Genomic DNA, 22,326 nt, shown 5'->3' with positions numbered 1-22,326 from the left:
TTTTCTGATGCTTGAAAAAAAAAAGTTCGAAAGGCCCATAACCCACCCAATCCCTTCGAGCCTAACGCCTCTCTCTCCCCTTCCAACCCTAAGTTCCTCAATGAGCTGAAGGCTGAAGCCAGCAGGAACGCTTCCACTCCACCGTCCTTACCACTATCGGCACCGGCAGTGGCCACCAGTCGTTGCCACCATCACCACTCGAAGCTTCTGTCGCCATAGTCGTCGTCGGGTGGTCCGTTTGAAGCTTCTATCACCCTCGTCGTCGGAAGGTCGGGGCATAGCTTCAGTCGTCGGCCGCCTCTGTCCTGTCGAGCATCTCTATGCCACTTTAGGCCGTCTCTGCTTTCTCTGCCTCAGTGAGCTTCTTAGTGTTTTAATTAATTTTTTTTGATAAACTCATAATGATATGAATTGCTAGCTTGCTGGAGTTGCTGCAGAGTTTTTCAGTTTTTCAATTAATATTTTTTATTCTATTAATTATATGAATCACTGGCTTGCTGGAGTTGCTGCAGAGTTCTTTATTTTTTCAATTAATTTTGTTTATTCTGTTAATTCTGCTACAGAATTGCTGTAACACTGAATGCTGAATAGAATTTCAAAACCTTTTTTCAGAACATTACTTCTGTCTCCATGATGTGCCGAATATTTGGCACATACCCTTGCTATTGAAAGTAATTCTAACATTATTTTCTGTTTCATTGTTTAGTTTATGAAGGAACTTGAATTTTTCTTTTGAATTTATTTTCTGTTAATGGCTGAAAACTAGTGATCTTATTGTAGAATTCTATATTCTATAATGTATTCTTCTAATAATCCTCCTAAGTTTGATATAATTTCAAATCCTGGATTTTGAATGCTGAATTGAATTTTGGTATAATTTTATAATACTGAACAGAATTGATATAATTTTGGATTTTGAATTGCTGTAATTCTAAATTTTGCCGTAATTGCTGTAATGGCTGAGGTTTTATTTTACTGTAATTGCTGTAGTATCTGAAACATGAAGTTAGGTTTTAAGGGGGCATGCAATAGTTTGTTTTGCACACCTTGATAAATTGTTGCTGCTGAGATTGGTTCATAGTTATTTCTAATTAGTAATTTGACATTAATTGAGTGAGTTTTGTCTAATTAAGTAATCATTGATATTATTATTGATTGTTGGTGATTGTTGATTGAATATGGATATAGTATTTATGCCATGATTTCTTTTAGTTATAAATTGTGATTTTTGAATTTGAATGTAAAATTTTAATGATGAGATGAGATATAGTTTAGTTAGTGGATAGGTTATGAAATTTTAAATTTTATTATTATACGAATGATTAAATTTAAATTTTAAAAGATTTATATTACATTTTTAATAATTTTATTTTATATTTAACAAAATCGATTCGACTACGATTCAATTACGGTTGGATCATTAAACCATTAAACCAGTAACTTGACCGATTCAATGACCGATTCGATTCTCGCAACCTTCATTAGAACGATCATAATTTAGTTAAATTTATTAAATTATTTAATAATTTTTTATTATTAGTTTTACGTAGAGTTTTGCTATATAAAATAAAAGTGTAGAATTTTCTAGATACGCGCTCTGCCGTTGACCATGGGCCACTCACTCTTCCAGAAGAAACCATACTCTTCCTCACACGCCAGACGCCACAAACTCAAACTCCATCTATAAATACCCCCTTCACACAACCCTTCTTTCTCAAATACTCACATAAAGCACTACTTTCATCATCACCATGTGTCTGGTATTTGTGTGCGACGAGGATGAGAGGGTTTTAGCGAGGCAACCAGCGCCAGGGGCGTGTCCGTACTGTGGAGGCATGGTGCAAGCAACGGACGTTCAGAAGCAATGGCGTTTCTGTTTTCTTCCTATTTACTTTAAAACCAAGCGCAGATATTTTTGCACCATGTGTACTAGAACACTCCAGATCCAATAGAATCTCCAACTTTTTTTTTTTTTTTTTGCATCTTTTATGATTTTGATTTTCCTATGTTTCTTTTTATATTGATTCCTTGATAGAGGAGCTACTATGTTAATAGACTAATTAGAAGTCATTATGTTAGGTACTAGCACAAGAGCATGATTAATTAACTCCCAGTTTTGATCACAAGTCTCTGTACATATAACAAAGTATAGTGAGTTGTAAATTATTTTCTTGTTTGAATTAGCCATAATTTTAGTTTACCTTTGGACGATATTTACACATTTGTAATATTATTATTAATATTATTTTTAATTATAATGAAGTAATTAACCGTTATTAATCGTTTAGTATAGTATAAATAACAATGGTAATATTTTGTGTATTAAATTATTGTATTTATTTAATAAAAAAATATTTTTTGAGTGTATTTCATATAAAAGAAATAGCATATAACATATATATTGATAAAATATGTTTGTTAACTTTAAAAGTTCATTGAAAAAGTTATAACTATCAAATAGTTATGTGATTTTTTATTATTATTCTAATTTATTGTTTGAAGTGTACAACAAAAAATAAAAAGTGTGTCTTTAATTTTTTTATTTGAGAAAGTTAAGATTTTTTATTATTGATAATTAAAAAATTTATTGGTTTTATTATATTTTAGGAGATTATTATCATTTACTCTATAATAATTAAGTGTGAGAATAAATATTTTTTTTTAAAAAAAATGATTTAGTCATGCCTTGAAACTATCTTTATATATCTAATAATTTTAGAGAAATATTACTATTAAAATACCACGTATAAGATTATAAATAAAGAATTTGTTAAGTTAGATCATTTTGATAGAATAAACTTTAATTGGTAGAAAGACAAAATGTTTTTTTTGTTTAATTATTAATTTTACATATGTGATTGATCCAAAAGCTACAACAATTACCAATGCCGCTGAAAATTTTACATAAGAAGAGAAAGAAAAGATTATTCAATTGAAGAAGAAAGGTGATGATGATACTTTTATTATATTTTCAATACTTTATCCGACCGACTATATAATCTCTACATGTCAATTCAATCATCATTGGAGATTTAGAAGTTTTTGGAAGAAAAGTACAATATTGAACGACAAAGAACAAATAAGTTTATTATGATAAAATATTTTGAATTTATTATAAATGATACTATGCCTGTTATGGATCAAATTCATGAATTATAAATTTTTGTAAATAGATTTTATAATCTACAAGTAGTGATCTCTGAATCATTATAAGTTGGAACAATTATTTCAAAATTACCGTCATCTTGAAATAGTTAGAGGAAAAAATTTTTACATCTTGATGAGAACTTTACAATTAAGAAATTACTAAGGTATATACGTATAGAAGAGAAAACTCGAAAATATAATGCTGTGTATCTTTCTCAAAATTTTAAAGTAAATCATATTGGTGAAGACAATACCAATAAAAAAAAAAGTTATCAAAAGATTCAAAGCAAGACAATAAGAGATAAAAAGAGTGTTATCATTGTAACAAGAAAAGATATTAAATCAAAGAATGTAGACTTCTGAAAAAGGAAACACCAAAGACCAACTTAGTGAAAAAGAAGGATTTAATTCTATGGTTGTAGAAAAAGTACAAAATATGCATATTGATATGGTTAAAGAACTGAACATGACAACACAAAAAAAATTACTTGAGTGGTGGTTAGATTTTGGGGTTACTGTTCAAGTTTACAATTACCGCAACTAATTCAAAATATATGAAAAAGTAAACAATAGAGAAGTCTTGATGAACAACTCAGCTAAAATTTGTGGTTTGAATTTTATATCTGAAAAAAAAATAAGTTTAATAAATGTACTTCATGTTTTGGATTTGAAAAAAAATTAGTTTCTGTTAGTCTCTTGTGTAAGAAAAGATTTAAAGTTGTAGTGGAATTCGATAAAGTGATCTTGCTTAAGAATGATGTATTCATAAGAAAATCATATTATAATGAAAGTATGTTTAAACTTAGTATTAATAAAGTAAATGTTTTTTTTGTATGTTGTTGATTCTTGTGACTTATAACATAGTAGATTAGCACACTTAAATTACAAATTAATTGAATATATGCATAAAAAAAACTATATTGATCTTAGTAACAAAGATTTTAATAAGAAATGTGATATTTACATGCAATTCAAAATTACTAAATTTTTTTTTTCTAAAGTTCAAAGAAATACACAATTGGAATTGTTTCATAGTGATATTTGTGAATTTAATGGTAATATTACTAAAGAAGAAAAAAGATATTTTATAACTTTTATTGATGATTGTTCTAGATTTACTTATGTGTATTTACTTAGAAATAAAGATGAAGTTTTTGAAATGTTTAAAAAATATAAAATAGAAGTAGAAAATATGTATGATAAGAAAATAAAAGTTTTTCGTAATGATTGAGGTGGAGAATATTTTTCTAATGAATTTGATAACTTATGTGCACTATATGGTATTGTGCATGAATCTTTCACTCTGTATGCTCCACATCAAAATGATTTGGCGAAAAGAAAAAATCGTACCTTAGTGAATATGGTTAATTCAATGTTATTAAATATAAAATTGCCTTAAAATTTGTGGGATAAAGCATTATTGACATCATATCGTATCCATAATAAAATATCTTCAAGACATAGAAAGATTTTTTCTTATGAAATTTGAAAAGAAAGAAAACCTAACTTAAATTATTTGAAAGTGTGAGAGTGTTCAACTTTTTATCGAGTGCCTAATCAAAAGAGAACCAAATTAAGGCCAAGAGTCATAAAAGACACTTTTATAAGATATGCTCAAAATTCTAAAGCATATAAAATATTAGATTTAATGTCTATTAAATAAAAAGAGGTAGAATTTATTAAAAATAAATTTATCAATTATTTAACTTCTAGTTCAGAATATCCTCAAAATAATACTAATGTTTCACAATAAATAAATAATTAAAATAATAAATGTTTAAGCGACAAAGAATTGATTGAACCAAGAAAGAGTTTAAGAGTGAGAAAAGAAAAAGACTTGGGTCTAGATTTTATTTCTTCTCAGGTTATCACTTTTTTGGTAGAAGGAAAAATTTCTATTGTGATGAATATAGATGGTGATCCTCAAATGTTCAAAGAGGCTATGAGGGATTCTGCCTTTTAAAAAGAAGTAACAAATGATGAAATGGACTTAATATTATCAAATAATACTTGGGTTTTGGTTGATTTGTCTCCAAAATCAAAGCCTATAGGATGTAAGTGGGTATTCAGAAGAAAGTATAATACTAATGGTTCATTACAAACCTTTAAAGTAAGGTTAATAGCCAAAAAATTTAGACAACAAGAAAGTCTAGACTATTTTGATACCTACGCACATGTAACAAGAATGACTTCTATTAGAATGCTTATAACATTAGTATTCATTTATAAACTTCATATACATCAAATAGATGTCAAAACAACCTTTCTAAATGAAAATCTTAATGAAAAAATTTATGTGGAGCAATCGGAAGGCTATGTACTATCTAAAAACAAAAAAAAAAGTTTGTAAATTAATTAAGTCTTTACATAACTTAAAACAAGCACTTAAATAATGGCAGTTTAATTTAGAGCCCGTTTGGGAAACACCAAAAAGTTACTTTTTTCAACTTTTGACTTATAGAAAGTTACATTAATGTGTTTGGTACAAATTTTTAGATAAACTTTTAACTTTTCAAAAAGTTATTTAAGAGCTTTTGAAGAAGTTAAAAAATGTGACTTCTCCTATTTTTAAAAACTATTTTATCACTCTTATTTAATGCACAACTTTAAAACAATGACTTCCATAATAACTTTCCAAACTCAAAATAACTTATTTAAAAGTTAATATTAATAAAAGTCCTTATATTTTAAGCTCCTTTTTCAAAAGAACTTATTTAAGAAATTTAGCCAAACTAGGGCCAGTTTGGGTAACTAACTTAATTAAGCTTCTTTTGATAAAATAACTTAAACAATAAATGACTCTGTTAAAAGTAACTTATAAATAAGTTATTTTGTGTTTGGATTTTTAACTCTAAAAGTACTTATTTTAAAGAAATGTAATGAAAAGTAGAAGTATTATAAGAGAAGTCATTTTTTTAACTTCTCTATAAGCTCCAAAATAGCTTCTTAGAAAGTTGCAATTTAGTTTTGAAAATTGCACCCGACATTAATACTACTACTTTTTATAAGTCAAAAGTTAAAAAAAGCTACTTCTAGAATTTTCCAAACGGGCCAAATGACTTCTCACATAGTAGTGTGGATAAATGTATTTACTCAAAATTTAGTAAAGATTATAGAGTAATCATTTGTCTATATGTTGATGATATGTTAATCATTGAAACAAATTTAGAAGAAATTCGTATAATGAAGGAGTATCTAACGTCTAAATTCAAGATAAAGGATTTGAATAAAGTTGATACAATATTAGACATAAAGGTGCGTAAGAATGAAGTTGGTTTTACTTTAAGTCAATCTTTTTAAGAATTATAAAAGTTTGATCATCTCATAATTAAAGAATCTAATACACCTTATGATCCTAATTTTAAATTAGAAAGAAACACGGGAAGACCCATAGTATAATTAAAATATGTTAGTGCTATAGAAAGTTTAATGTATACAATGTATTATACCAGATCTGATATAACATTTATTTTGTACAAATTATCAAGGTTTACAAGAAAATCTAGCAATCAACATTGGAAAGTTATTACAAGAGTTTTTGGTTATCTCAAGAAAACCATAAACTTGAGATTACATTATAGTGATTATCCCGCAGTTTTTAGAAGGTTATTCCGATGCAAGTTAGATTACAAATCTTAGTGATAACAAATCCATTTCAGGATGAATTTTCACCCTAGGTGGTGGAACAATAAGTTGGGTCTCAAAGAAACAAACATGTATTACAAATTCTACTATGGAGGCTGAGTTTGTAACTTTATCAGTTGCAGCTAAAGAAGCGAAATAGTTAAAAAATTTGTTATATCATATAAAGTTGTGACCACAGTAGACGACAGCCATTTCAATCTTCTGTGATAGTGAATCAACCATGTCTCGAGCATATAATAAGGGTTATAATGGAAAGTCTAGACATATAAGTTTGAGACATAAGTTTGTGAGGCAACTAATCGATGATAGTGTAATTACCATCACTTATGTAAGATCTCAAGAAAATTTAAGAGACCCTTTGACTAAAGGTTTGTCAAGTGATAAAATCAAAGAGACTACTGTTAAAATGGGATTAAAACTTATTGTTCTTAAATGATAGGAATCCAACCTTATTCTAGTAGACCACTAGTTTCAAGGTTTAATCGGTAATAATAAGTTATTTAGCAATTGGAGCACTAAGGTATATGATTTAGTGTTATTTACAATAAATTAAGAGAGTGAATTAAAACTCTTAATGAAATGATAATATTATTTATCAAAGGATTTTTATCTATACGAATATAGGAGTGGTGCCGCTCTAATCGAGAATTTTAGAAGTTTTATTTTCATCAATATTTATGAAATCAGGATGAGTACAAAGCTATATAAGTGCTTAACATTATAAATTCTTGAACTTAGAGGGTAAAAGTAATGTGTGTGATTTTTTGTACTAACATATAAAATATAAGTTTAATCGATTAAACACCTATTATTTTGTTAGAACTTTAAAATTTACACTAAAAAATGTTTGATTTTAGTGACATATTATTTATGCATATACTTGTATGACATTTAAATTTTATAAATAGTGAAAAATTAAAAAATATTTACAAATTTGTAAAATTATTATTAATATTATTTTTAATAATAATGAAATAATTAACCGTTATTAACCGTTTAGCATGGTACAAATAATAACCGTAATATCTTGTGTATGGAACTATTGTATTATTTGACCAAATGATATCTTTCGAGTGTGTTTCGTAAAAAAAATATGTACATTGATAAGACATGTTTGTTAAATTTAAAATCCATTAAAAAAATCACAACCATTAAATAGTAGCTAAAAAATTTTGATATGGAAGCAAAATGTGTGATATACTTTAACATGGTAATTTTTTGTGTTTTTTAAAATTGTGGGAGTATACAAATCGGATCCTCCGATTTGTGTTTAAAAATTGAAAAAAATTCAGAGTACATAAATCGGAGGGTCTGATTTTGTTAAAAAATTGAAAAAATTCAGAGTACACAAATCGGACTATGCGAGTTGTTTGATTTTAAAATTTTTTTTAAGAAATCGCATGGTCTGACTTGTGAAGCTAGAAAACGGACCCTCCGGTTGTTTGTTGTTGTCAAATTTTTTATGAAATAGAATATCAAACGCAATTCGGACCGTTCGTTTACTGATGGAGAACTCGCATAGTCCAAGTTCTGTTCCACTCATGGCTGTGAAGCACCTGTATTTTCCATATCCGAGTCCAACACCACTTTTACTTCCATATTCAAATTAAAAAGTGTTAAATAGTTACGTGACTTTTGATTATTATCCTTGCAAAATATATATATATATATATATATATAGAAAGTGTGCACATAAAAAAATAGAAAGTGTGCTTTTAATTTTCTTATTTAAGAAAATTAAGAATTTTTTATTATTACTAATTAAAAAATTTATTAGTTTTATTATTATATTTTGAAAGAGTATTATCATTAATACTATAGCAATTAAATACGAAAATAAATATCTCTCTAAAAAAAATGATCTAATCATACCTTAAAATTATCTTCATTTATCTAATAACTTTTTCATTTCTCTTTTGTCAATTATATATACTCTGGTTCCTAAAACTTAAAATCCTGCCTGCAAATTTAGGTATATGCAGACAAATTTAAAGATATATTTGTGTCAAATATAAGTTAAGCGAGCAAAAAAAATTAGGAAGTTTATTTGAGAGTCATATCAATTTTAAAATGATAAAATTTGTGTTAGCAGAAAAATTTAGAGATATATAGAATATGACTGTTAATAGTATATAATTATATATGATCATGTTTTTTGAATGGTAATAATACTACATGTTCATCACAAACTCGTAAGATAACAACAGGTAAAATTATGTAAACAAATTTGCGATCAAATTAGTTTTAATATGGTAACTTATTAGATTTAAGTGTGAAATAAAAGTTTAAATTGAATTTATCAATATTAATGAAAATAAAAAAAAATTATAAAAATTAATATTTTTAACAAGTTGAAGTATATTCAGTTATTAATTTAAAGTTTTAATCAATTTGAATTTTATAAATAGAAAGTACCACTTTATAAATATTAGAAATAAAAATAATTAAGTAGAAAAAATAATTTAAACTAAAGAGTAAGTTATTTACTTGAAAGGTAAGTTCAATTTAACGCTAATAAATGAAGAGTTCAAGAAGAATGTATTAGAATAATTATTTTTTTAAAGAGTTTGTGAGTGTTCTTATTAAAAATATTGTTAAATAAGAGAGTTTTTTGTTAGAGAAATAATAAGAATTAAAAATGTTTTTATGTTGGTTTATTATAGTTGAATCAAGATTTTTTAAAATAACGAAGTTGGTAAATTAATAAAATGAGAACTTAATCACTTTTAAACTAAAATAGTGAATACACAAAATTAATGGTGATTAATTTTTTATTTTATTTTTTTATCAACTTTCTTACTTTAAAAGATCTAAATTAATTGTAGCCATAATAATGAGATTTTTAAATCAATGAAAAATAAAAAAAATGGGAGATAATCTTTACTCACTAAAAAATTTATAATATTTAAAATCTTGTTGATGTAAGTTTATGAGAAGAAGTTGATATTGTAGTGCAGAATTAAGGTACAATCATACAGTAACTACAACAACACATTACAAATATTAATATACTTGATGCAGAATTGTGTGAAAAAGAAGTTGATCTGAAATATGTTAGAAGAGAAAAGAATGTTACCAACCACAACTACAAGAAAGAATCAAGAAAATTCGACACAATGCTGAATTATCAATTATGTCATGATTGTTGAAAAGAGATCGTGCAACAACAATAAAAAAAGATACAGAGAAAATAATTTTTTGAAGAAGTTGGCCATAACAATAAATAATTTAACAACAATGCTAGGAATCAAGAGGGTATTAGCCAAAAACCAGCTAAATACTTTTGGGTGAATTTAAAATCTCTACCAGTTAATATATATGGATGTTTCTTCTGCTAAGTATCAGAATGTTTCTATTTAGTGATACTAAATGGATGTTCTTTTATATATTTTTCGAATTTTTTTGTATTGTAAATGTGAATGTCTCTATTTCTTTAAGAATTTTATATTTTTTTTAAAATTTTATAGATATTTAATTATTTTTACTAAAATATAACTGGATATTTTTTTTGTTAAGTATTAGGATGTTTTTTTTTTCATATTAAATGAATGTTTTTTTTTTTTTATATTTCTTTTCAAGAAGATCAATTAGGCATGCATAGTGCTCTAAGGTTAATTGAATTTTACAATCTGCACTCGCTTGTTTGAATACCAGTTGCGCCTCAGTTACAAGACCGGCATGATTACAAGCAGATAATACGGCGAGTAAAGTAATTGCGTCTGACTTCACTCCTCTCTCTTGCATTTCATGAAAAAGTTGCAATGCTTGGTCACCACATCCATGAAGACCGTAGACACTGATCAAAGTGCTCCATGAAACAGAGTCTCTATTTGGCATTTCTAGGAATATCTTAATTGAGCCATCCAGACAACTACATTTGGCATACATATTTATAAGTGCATTTTCTACAGAGATGTGTGAACTAAACCCAAATTTGAGGACATAGTCATGGAATGGACAACCATGTTTCAGTGAAGATAAGTTTTTGCGGCTCCGGTAACACATCTGGTTCACGAAAGGGAAGCAGTTCTTGTCGACAGTGGCGAATCCGACGAGCCAGATGTCGGTGATAGAAGAGGAGTGGGTCGCGGTGGGGAGGCGGAGAGGGCCTGACGGTGAGAGAGAGAGGTCTGTGTGTGTGATTGTTGGAGGTGGGTAGGTTAATGTGAGAGAGAAGATGAAGGTTTTTATAGGTTTTAATTAGGTTTACTTAATTAATTTTAAATTTTTTAAATTTTAAATTTGAAATATTTAAAATTAATTATTAATATAAATTAATGTGTTTTTGTTTAATTTTCGGCCGGTAACCTCTTGGTTCATATACTTTTTCATAATTTAAATATTTGAAAGATACAGGAATTATTACCTTATAAATGATAAGATAAAAGAGATAATAGATTTAATTATTAAAACAGGGAGATTATAGTGTACAGATTTTAGTTTACAGATATTCCCATCACATAACTCTTCTTGCAACATGTGTACTATTTTATTTTTATGTTGGGGAAGCAATTTGGCTAGCTTCAGTGACCTAAAAAATTGGTGGCTTGGCTTGCTTAGATACAATAAAGGAGAAGCCATTTATGTTGCATTGGACCTCTTTTTATATATAAGTTGGTCTTTGACTCTCTTAATTTTTTTTTTTAATTCTTAATGAGTCCTGCAAGAAAAATAAAAAAAAATTTTAAACTTTTAATACCAATAATAAAATTAATTTGCTAAGATAAAAAAATATTAATTAGCTAAAATATGAATTTAATTTTAATTGATATAATTATTTTTTATAAAAATTATGGCATATGTACTTTTTAATTAATGGAAAAATTGATAATTAATTCTATATAATATATATATTAAAGAGGGCTTTTTTCTTGTATAATTTAAAAATGAAAAAAGAGTTACATGACTTTTTTTAATTCATTTATAAACTAATATTTTATGAGAAATTTTTGGGAACTAGCAACTTTTAGTAATTTTGGTCATTATTTAGTCAGCATGAATATTAAATTATTTTAATAAATAAATTTTATTAATTTATGTATGCAAATTCTAAAAAATATAGGTGCAAACTGTATTGATTTATGTATGTAAAATTCTAGTAAATATAAATATAAATTATATGCTTTTATGTGTAAAACGTCTGTAAATATATATATAAATTTTTGTTATAAAAAAATAATCATATTTGTTAGAGGCTATGTAGTATTGCTCATATTCTAATTCAACTTACAATTTCTCTATCCATAATTTAGTATCCCTTTTAATTACTTGCAAATTTATTTATTCATTTATTTATAATATGCCATATATATATATATATATATATATATATATAAATATAATGCTTAAAATTGTTAATAATAATAATAATATTTTATTTAGTCAATTATGAAGTATATTTAAAAATTGGCATTATGTTTTTAATTATTTACATATTTACTTAACTATTTTTTCTATTAATCTGTTAAATACTTTTAAATTCTAATAGTATCTAATTTATATACTTAATATATGTATTAAAATGACTAAAAAATAAAAAAAATTATAAGAAGAGTCTAATTATGCAATGTTTATATATAAATGGTCTTTGAGTTTGATGGTAGTGAAATTGACTTGATTTTTCTTTTTATTTATAATTAAATAAAATAATTACATGAGTAAAAAAATTTGGAATAAAAATTTGGAGAGTTATGTATTTATAATGTACATTATCTTTGATTCTTAGACCAAAAAATACAATTTAACTCTCTTATAATATTTTTTTAATCGTATGTAAATTAATTAATGGTGGAAGATTGTTTCTAACTAAAAATTAAAGACTCGTTTTTAACAAAAACACTATATATTCATTGTCAAGTTGATATAAAATTAGATCTTTTTAAGTTAAAATATTTAATGCTAATTGAATGTGTAAAAGTATTAGAACCTCACTTAATTAAATACTAATTAAATTAACTTATAGATAATGTAAAAATAACCCCACATTTTAAAAAGAATCTTTTTTTTCTTGTATTCGAATATTAATGTTGTTATTATTGTTATTGTTGTTGTTGAAAGATTAAGTTGTAATAGATAATGTTGTTATTATTTTTAATGACCCAATAAAGATTGATGACCGAATTTTCAATTCAATCAACTAAAGAGTGTGTTTGGTAAACACGTTTGAAGGGAAAAAACATGTTAAAATTTTTTGAAAGTTTCAATTTTTTGTTTGGCTAGTTTTCTTCTCTACAAATGCAGAAGTGATTTTGTTCATAAAACCAAACATAAATCAAATTTGGTGTAGAGTTGCCAAACATAAATCATGTTAACACAAACTTATTTCTACCCAAAATCAATTCTATAAAATCACTTTTACTCAAACTCTAATTTGACAAATTACAATCCAAACACACGCTAAGTCAAACTGGATTTACCAATTCAACTAACAAGATTATGACCGAATTTTCAATTCAATCAACTAAGCTAAACTGGATTTACCAATTCGACTAACAAAATTAAACTGAGTTTAATAACTATGCTAAAAATAAATTTTACTAATTTTTAGTTTGTTTTAAAACCGTCATTTGGACCAAAATGCCCCTTCTCCTTCTTTCCCAAAATCATGCAGAAGCACAAGCAAAAACAGAACCAGAAGTAACAACAACAATTAATCAAACAGAAGCAGAAGCAGCAGCAGGACGACAACAACAACAACAATGAATCATCGATGAATCAACAATGGAATCAAGTAGAAACAGAAGAAGCAGGAGCAGAAACAGAAACAGAACAACAATAACAATAAAATAATATAATCAATCAGAAGCAGAAGTAACCAGAAACAACAATAATAAAGGCAGAAGAAGAAGAATCCGGCGAGCCACCCGAAACTGCCATCAAAGCGCCGATCCGCCATCAAAGCGCCGCAACCCTTTTCTTCTTTTCTCTTTGCGCTACCCTAGCGCCACCATCACAGCGCGACCTCTTCTCTTCCCTCGTCTCACCACCGAAGCCTTCCCCTGTTCTTGCCTCAAACTAGAATCCACCGCCATCGAGCACCTCTGCCAAGCCCAGAGGAGCAGCAGCAAGATCCAACCACCGAACGACGACGAGCAATGGGGGCCCTGACATTTGAAAGCGAAACTGCGACTGATTCTGGTGCTGTTGAATGGCGGCGGCGGCAAAGAGCAGCGGCAGTGATGGCGACAGCGAGGACCTTTCCCCCTCATCTTCCTGAACCCTCTCCCCCCCCACCCTTCTCCCCCTTCGCGTAACCCCTTCCCCCTTTCCCCTTTACTTTACGTATTTTTTTTATTTTTTATTAAGGGTAATTTGGTAATAAAAACAAAAAATTTGAAAAAAAGGACGATTTTAAAACAAACTGAAACCTTGGGGACCATTTTGTGGCGAAAAAAAGGTCGGAGACGAAATAAATTTTTGGCCTCTACGTTAGGAACCGAAATCGTACTTAACCCTTAACCCTTTAAAACAAACTTTCAATCTGAAACTGTTTGAATTCAGCAGTGAAAAATTTATGGGACAATTTCATTTTGTCTCATGAATATCAGAAAACAGAACAGAGCAGGGAAGAAAGAAGCTGACACCATCATGTATCCTGGTTCGGTTGCTTTGTGCTATGCAACCTACATCCAGTCTCCACCACAACAGTGGTGGAATTTTCACTATAGTTAAAGAATTACATGCACAAATTCCACAATGCATGCAAGAGGAAATAAATTACCTTTAACTTCTGCCTTAGCTTGATTTGGGTGATTAGACCTTTGCCTTTCTTACTTAATCCTTCTCTTTCTTTTTTCTTTGGTGAACAATTTAAAGGCTAAGCTTTTTCTCTCTTTCTCTGTGTTCTTTCCGAAGTGACACAAGGTGAACGTTGCTTTTGGTGAAAGCAAATTGCAGGAATTTGCTTGAAAGAAGCCAAATCGGGCTTGGATCAGTTCTATTCAAGTTCAGCCCGTTTTATTTCTTTGCCTTGTTTCCTTTGGGGTTCCTTTAGATTGTTAGCCCACCAACAGATTCAGTTTGTTCCTTAATGGGCTGCAGCTTTGTATATTTATTTTGACCTGCATCACTCAATCAAAATAATCAAAACTAATTAGGTAATTAGTCTAATAACCTATTGTTTGTCATCATCATTTATGTTAGTTAATTTTTTAACTCAACAATTTTATTTAAATTGTAAGAAGAATGATAAATAAATGTATTGATGCATTTACGGTTGATTTTGTGACTCTGGAGCTTGTACTTGTTCTCCATGTTATCAATCTTATTCTTATATTGCTATTATGTAGTACATTCCGTTTATTATTTAACTTTGACCTCACAGTAGGATTATATTGAAGTTAAATGAAATTTTTTTGGATTCAAATAAGACACTTTAAACCTTAAAGACCCAAACAGAATTACACCCAAATATAGAAAACCAATTTAATACTTTAATCTTTTTGAATTATATAAGAAAAAGCTCTCTTTGATTATAATATATGAAATTAGTTACTAATTTTTTCCATCAATTAAAAAGCATATATGTCATAATTTTTTTAAAAAATAATTATATCAATTAAAATTTAATCCATATTTTAGCTAATTAATATTATTGTTTTGTCTTAGCTAATTAATATTGTTATTGGTATTAAAACTCTTTCTCTATTTTTGTTGTAGGACTCGTTAAGAAAAAAAAAGTTTCAAGGAGTCAAGAACCAATCCATATACAAAGATGGGTCCAACATGAATAATTTCTCTTTCCTTATATCTAACAAGCAGCCAACTTTCTAAACTATCGAAGTTTGCCAAGCTGCTTTCCCAACATAAAAACAAAATACACGTGTTGAAAGGAAAGCAAATATCTGTAAATTTAAATCTGTACTGTAGCATGACCCTTAAAACAGATGTTAAAGAGATTTTAAACAAAGAGGTTATAAGATCATTTAAAAAAAAAAAACAAGAAACAACAAGAGATTATAATATTTAAAAATTTTGTTTACGAAGGATTTAGAATCAACAAATAAAAATAGAGTTGATTAATGTTGTCGCCTTGAAGATCAAAGAAGAAGAAGGAAGAAAAAGGTTTTGTCAAGCTTAGTTCAAGAAAAGTAATGTTAGATATATAAACAAGTTTGCTATCACTGATCAAGTTGTTTGAAGATTATAGAAGCTCTAATATAATAACTGAGATCCAAGTGTCTAAGATACGTTTAAATTGAATTTATTAATTTGATAAAAACAATAAAATTATAAAAATTGATATGTTTGACAAGTTAAAATATATCCAATAGCCAACTCAAAGTTTTAATCCATTGGAATTCTCTTATTATTACAAATGGTAAGAAGTACTCTATGCATATTGAAAGCAAGAAAAATTAAATAGAAAAAATCATTTGAATTAAAGTAAAACATGAATTGTAAATTTTAACTAATATTAAAAAATATATAATAATCCTCAAGAATTGAAAAACAAGTAGCAAATTAAATACAAATTGTCTCTACTACCAATTTTATTTTTAGGAATTAAGATTAGTTATAATTGTTTGTTTATAAATAGAAGTTTATGAAAATGAATTTTTTTCTTTTTTTTTAATTATTTGATAAAGTATTTGATAAAGTATGATCTCTTACTTTATATTTTTTAAATGGGACAAAAAAAACATATAAAAGAAAATATTAAATAGTGAAAGATAATATTTTATCAAATAATTGAAAAAAAAATGAAAGGATCCACTTCCAAAGTTTACATATATGAATATATGATATAATTTTTAAGTGAAGTTTATATGAGTTATGTTGATAGTCTTCACTTTTTTTGTATTAGAAAAATTAGTAAAAGGGCAAGTTACCTAATTAAAATATTTGGCAATTATAATTATTAGAATATAACTTTTGAAAATTGCTAATATAAATACAACATTTACATTATTATAGAAATCGCGAGAGGGTAACGTAGTTCTTGAATTGTACGTAAACTGCTATAAGGTGTAGCGGTTTATGTTGGAATGCGTGTTAAGAGAAACCGCTATACTTTATAGTGGTTTTTGAAGGAATTAGACAATGAAAAAATCACAGTACCTCTACAGCAGTGTTGACTTAAGAAATTAACTAACATGATTGATGATGACAAACATTATTTTATTGGGCTAACTACCCAATTAGGTTTAATCAATATTGATTAAGTGATGCAGGCCACTAGTAATGAACACAACAGCAGCCCAATACGGAACAAACTGAATATGCGATTATGGGCAACTCTTTTAAACAAGCCCAAATAAAAATTAACAAAGAAATCAAATGGGTTGAGTGGTAAGTGAACAAAATCCAAGCCCAAAGCATTTCACTCAAGCTGATCCTCCAAAGGCAACGTTCACCTTTTTCATTCGGTCAGACACATAGAAAAGAGAGAGAATTTCGTTCCTCTTGCTTGATTCATCAAAGAAGAAAGAAAGAGAAAGCTTAATCAGAAAGGCAAAAGTCTAGTCACCCAAATCTAACCATCTTAGGCTAAGTCAGAAGTTAAAGGTGATTTATTTCCTCTTGCATGCATTTTACTTTTCCCTCCTCTTCTCTAACTCTCTGTCAATGCAATTTGGGATACATGGAAAAAGTGATCTCTGGTAAACACTGCTGTGAATCAAAGGTCAAGATTGTTTCTTGGGGACAAAGTTGTAGCTCAAGGGTTCAGATCTGAGTTTACTATTGAAAATATTTTTTCTTTATTGTTCTGGGACATTCGGTCAAGAAAAAGGGATCTGTTTCATTTTTTCATTTTGAGGATTAATGGAAGAATGTGAAAGGGTAGATTGGTGAAGCACACAGCTCGAGAAGTTGACCTGGAAGAGAGCATCTTAGCAACATGCAATGAGATACAAAAGAAAATTGTTTATGCTTCTGAAGGTAAGGAGAGAGAACCAGGGTTTGAAGTTTTTGTTCTGGGAAGTTTTCTCTGAAGAGTTCATCAACTTGGACAATGCTCTCTAGTTAAAGATGCATTCCGCCAGAATGAGGAACGAAATCAGAATCAAGTAAATCCGGTTCAACCTATAGCAAGCAAGGCTGTTGAAGTATCAATCTCCTTCATATTTTACAGATTGTAATTTATTTTTCAATGTATATCTTTTTGTAATTTCTTGAGTGGTAAAAGGCTGAAAGAGAGAGCTTAAGAAAAAGCCAAAGAGTGATAAAAGGCCGAGTGACACACTTGAGTGTAAAGCCTAGAGTGATTTTTCAGATTTTTTTAGGTTGTTGCTATTGTCTTGTATCTAGTACAAACCTGTGAGGTACCCCTTTCTTAGTTGGGTTAGCACTAAGAGTGAAAAGTTAGGTATTAGCATAACCAAATCAAGTTAGGTTAGAACTTGAGAAGGAAAGGATTGTGTCAATCCTTTGGAATTGGTGCATGTAATACTTTAACTATAATGAAAATTTCACCACTGTTGTAGTGGAGACTGGATGTAGGTTGCATTGCACAAGGCAACTGAACCAGAATACATGATGGTGCAGCTTCTCTCTTTCCTTCTCTGTTCTGGTTTCTGAAATTCATGAGACAAAACCAAAATGTCTCATAAATGTTTCGCTGCTAAGTTCAAACAGATTCAGAATTAAAGTTTGAATTCAAAGGGTTATTTTATTAAATTAAAAGAAGGTCATAGATTCAACACCCCTTCTCTAAGCCTTCTACAACCTTCAAGCAGTTTCTTCACAAATGGCCAGCCTAAAAAACCGTGTGAGCCTGTTGAGTTTGGAAAGCTAGTATTAAAATGATTATCAAATATTATTAAAATATTAATTAAAATGTTTATTAAAAGTATTATTAAATGTTATTTTCAATTGTTTGTTTGATGAATTTGTGTTTGTGTGCAGAAAAATTAATTAATTTCAATTGGCCCAAGAAGCATGAAAAATAAGTCCATGCTAATAATCTAAATCTTGATCCAAAATAGAAAACGGTTGAATAAAAAAAAAAAAAAACAAGCCACATGTTATGAGTAGAAAAGCAAATTAATTATGGCCCAATTTAACAAGTCCATCAATAAACAAGTTGATTGAAAACAAGTAGTCGAAGAAAGAAAAACAAAAAGAGCCAAGTAAAAGAAACCAAGTCCAAGCGTAAAGTAGTCCAAAGAATAAAATATGAAGAATTAAAGAAAGAAACCTAAGAGTTCACAAGCTTCATACGGATTCTATCATTCTTGGTAAATGTAACTCCAAATTCAATTCAATTTAATTTCGTTGAAAACTTCCACCAAAAGTTTCTCTTTTCTCTCTCCTCTCTCACTTGCTTCGGTCAAATCATTTCATCTTCCAAAAAAAGAAAGAAAGAAAGAAAAGAGAAAGTACAGAGAGTAGGTTGTGAAGAAAGGCTAAAAGATTTTTGCCAAGAAAGAAAAAAAAAAGGCTTCAGTCACAAAGCAAATCTATCTATATGAAAGCACAACAAAAAATTTATTTCCTCTTTTGTGCTACAAAGAAGAAGAAAGCTTCAGAGTCTCAAGCATGGAAGAAGCAAAAATGGAAAACAAGAAGTCGTCTTGGGTTAGAAGCACATCAATGGTTAGAATCAAAACTTGGAGCCAAAGTAAAGTTCAACGGCTCAGATTCAATATGCATGAAGAAAAAGGTTGAAAGAGAAGATTGAAGGTATGGTTGCATGTTTGATTCGGTCACTGCTTCTACCCTCTCTCTCTCCCCTGTCACGCCCTTGTTGCATCTGTGTATTGGGAGAAGAGAACCAAAATGTGTTGAAGAAGGTTTCAAGCCCTGGAAGCTTCACTCCTCTATAATAGGGGTGAACGGCTAAGGATTGAGCAAGGAATGAGAGCACACGTTTGGGTTTCCATAGCTCTTTGAGTTGTTTATTCTTCTCCTTCATGGCTATCATTGAATATTTTTTTCTCAGTTTAGTCTGTCTGTGTTTTATTGGTAAAAGAAAAAATGTGAGGTTTTGTAAGAAAAATTCAATGAGTGAAAAAAGGCAGAGAGTTAAAGAAAAAGCCATAGTTATCTCAGAAATTTTTTGTATGTATTTCTGTTTTGTTGTCATGATCCTGAGGGGATTCCCTTGTAAGTTGGGTTAGCACTTTACTGTTGAAAGCTAGGATGCGTTTTAGTTAAATTCAGATTGGGGTTAGAATCTGGATTTGTCCCAGATAGGATTGGGTAGATCCTAGGGAAAGAATTGGTGTTTGTAATCTGTTAAAGATAGTGAAATTCCGTCATTGTTGTGATGGAGACTGGATGTAGGCTACATTGCACCAAGTAGTTGAACCAGGATATATCTGGAGTTATTTCTTCTTCTCTACTTCAATTCTTTTTTTGTTACTTAGGAGACAAAATGAAAAATGTCTCTCAACTTGGCACGAGACAAAAGTAAAAATATCTCCTAAGTTTCTGAGAGAAAGTTAAAGAACTATACACGAAAAAGAAGCTAAGATTTAACCCCCCCTTTTCTTAGCCACTGACAACTATTAGAGCCTATAGCAATTTCTTTATATAAAAAATGCCTATAAATACCAAGCAAGAGACAATGGTGTAGTAGTAGATTGTCATTTTCACAAATTCACAAATGGATAGTGAGGAGATTTTTTTTTAATTCTAGTCCATTGTTCTAGAAAAAATCAAAAAAACAAAATGCACGGCGTTAAGTTTACTGATAGAGAATCAGTGAGTATTTTTATCCGGTCATTAAATACGTTATCAAAACTAAAAATGAGTATATTGCAAAAGACGGGGGTGTCTGGGACGAAATGGGTGAAGGAGTTATTTTACAAGATTCCTATTGTGATTGTGTCAACTGGTGTGAAGTATAAAACATTTGTGGTAGGGTTGGACGAAGATATACAGATTTTGTTTCATTGTCGGCAAAGTTTTTCGGAAGTGAGAATACACGAGTTGTATGCCAAGTTAAAAATTGGCGTCTACAGTTCTAGGGCATCAGCGCTATTTGTGAAGAAACCGCTATAGGACTGTCGCAGTTTTTTTATTGTTGAATTTCTTCAAAAACCGTTACAGGGTATTGTGGTTTACATACAATCCAAAAACCACCATTCATAGTAATGTAAATGTTACATTTGCGTCTGTAATATACAAAAATTATATTCTGGTAATTATGGTTGCCAAACAATTTAAATGAGTAACTTCCCTTAATAAAAGATAAACATATTATTATTTTAGTTTTTTTTCTTTAATATATTATTATATTATTATTGAAAAAATTATATTTAAATTATATTATATTATTGTTAAGGTGTTCACTTGTGAACTATATAATATATCTTGAGAAAATCAACTATGAGTACCACACTTAACTAATATAATAGAGTATTATATGAATTTAGATTCTCTAAAGTAAAGAAATTGGTAAAATGATAAAGTGAATGATTAATTATTATTAGTTTTATAACTTCTATAAATTGTATACCTCACTGTACTATCTTAATTTAAAAATAATTAACTTCATACTTTATCATTTTACTAACTTTTTCATCTTAGAGAATTTTCATCTATATTCTATATATCATACCAAAATATGATAAAATTCGGTGTTATACATGTTTTTTCACTTATATATTTTTCATAAAAGAATTTATTTTATTATTTTTAAAACATGAATTTAAAAATTCTTAACTAAAATATAAAATATTTATCATATATATTTACTAAAAAAATATTTATTATTATTATTATTATTGTATAATAGAGTGAAATAATAGTGGATTAATAAACACATTGCTAGTTAATACAAAATAGTATATATTAAAATACATCGATCTAATTTAAGGGTATAACAAAAATATAAAGAAAAAAAAGTGAATTGAATATAGGCAGTGCTATCGTGTAAAAAGTAACATTTACACTCTGTTTGGATGGAAGATGGAAAATAAAAGAAAAAAAATAAGAATAAAAAAAATGAAAAAAAAAATAAATAAATAAAAAAAAAATAAAAAAATTATAATCAAGTGAAATTACATTAATATCTTTTATTTTTTTTTTGTTTTTTTTAACACCATAAATAAATTAATAATTTGACTTTCATTTTAAAATTATCATCCATTTTCATCGCAAGTTTGAGAGAAAAACTTAAAAATGGGTTCTCGGCCACTTTTTTTTCCTTTCCTTTCAATTTTCATTATCATCCAATCAATAGAAAATAAACTTTTTCTTGCATTTTTCTTCCTTACATTTTCTATCGATCCAAACATTTAGTTATAGAAAGAAACAAACAGTTACTTATAGAAAGAAACATTGTCGTTATTAGAAATACCTTGCATGTTATACAGAAAATTTTAATGGAGACAATTTTTATATTATTGGATCCTATAAAACTTTAGGGTTATATAAGGGAGCGGATTTTTTTAGTGGAGAAAAATCGTATGGTGTCAATTATTTAATTTAATTTTTATTGATTCTTTTTTATTTATTTTTAGTCCTATTTATAAAGTTAATGATAAAAAAATTATATTTTATTTTTTTAAATATTAAAAAAATTAAAAGGATCTATTTCTATTATATAATAGTAAGTTTTACTTAAAAAGGTGTTTTATATTAAAA

General features: G+C 28.2%; 1 protein-coding gene across 1 annotated transcript; it reads left to right on the top strand.

Moving 5' to 3' along the window:
- Positions 1–1,639: 1,639 nt before the first annotated feature.
- Positions 1,640–2,280, top strand: LOC112755476 (uncharacterized). The gene has a single exon (XM_025803593.3). It carries the CDS (start codon positions 1,752–1,754, stop codon positions 1,950–1,952), a length of 201 nt encoding a protein of 66 aa, XP_025659378.1. The 5' UTR covers positions 1,640–1,751; the 3' UTR covers positions 1,953–2,280.
- Positions 2,281–22,326: the final 20,046 nt, after the last annotated feature.

This window comes from Arachis hypogaea, chromosome 16 (genome assembly GCF_003086295.3).
Source record: "Arachis hypogaea cultivar Tifrunner chromosome 16, arahy.Tifrunner.gnm2.J5K5, whole genome shotgun sequence".
Taxonomy (NCBI): Eukaryota; Viridiplantae; Streptophyta; class Magnoliopsida; order Fabales; family Fabaceae; genus Arachis; species Arachis hypogaea.
This window is presented reverse-complemented; position numbering and strand designations above follow the sequence as displayed.

What these genes read in the sequence shown, in the direction of transcription:
- LOC112755476 (XM_025803593.3), top strand. Translation starts at nt 1,752, where the DNA reads ATGTGTCTGGTATTTGTGTGCGACGAGGATGAGAGGGTTTTAGCGAGG.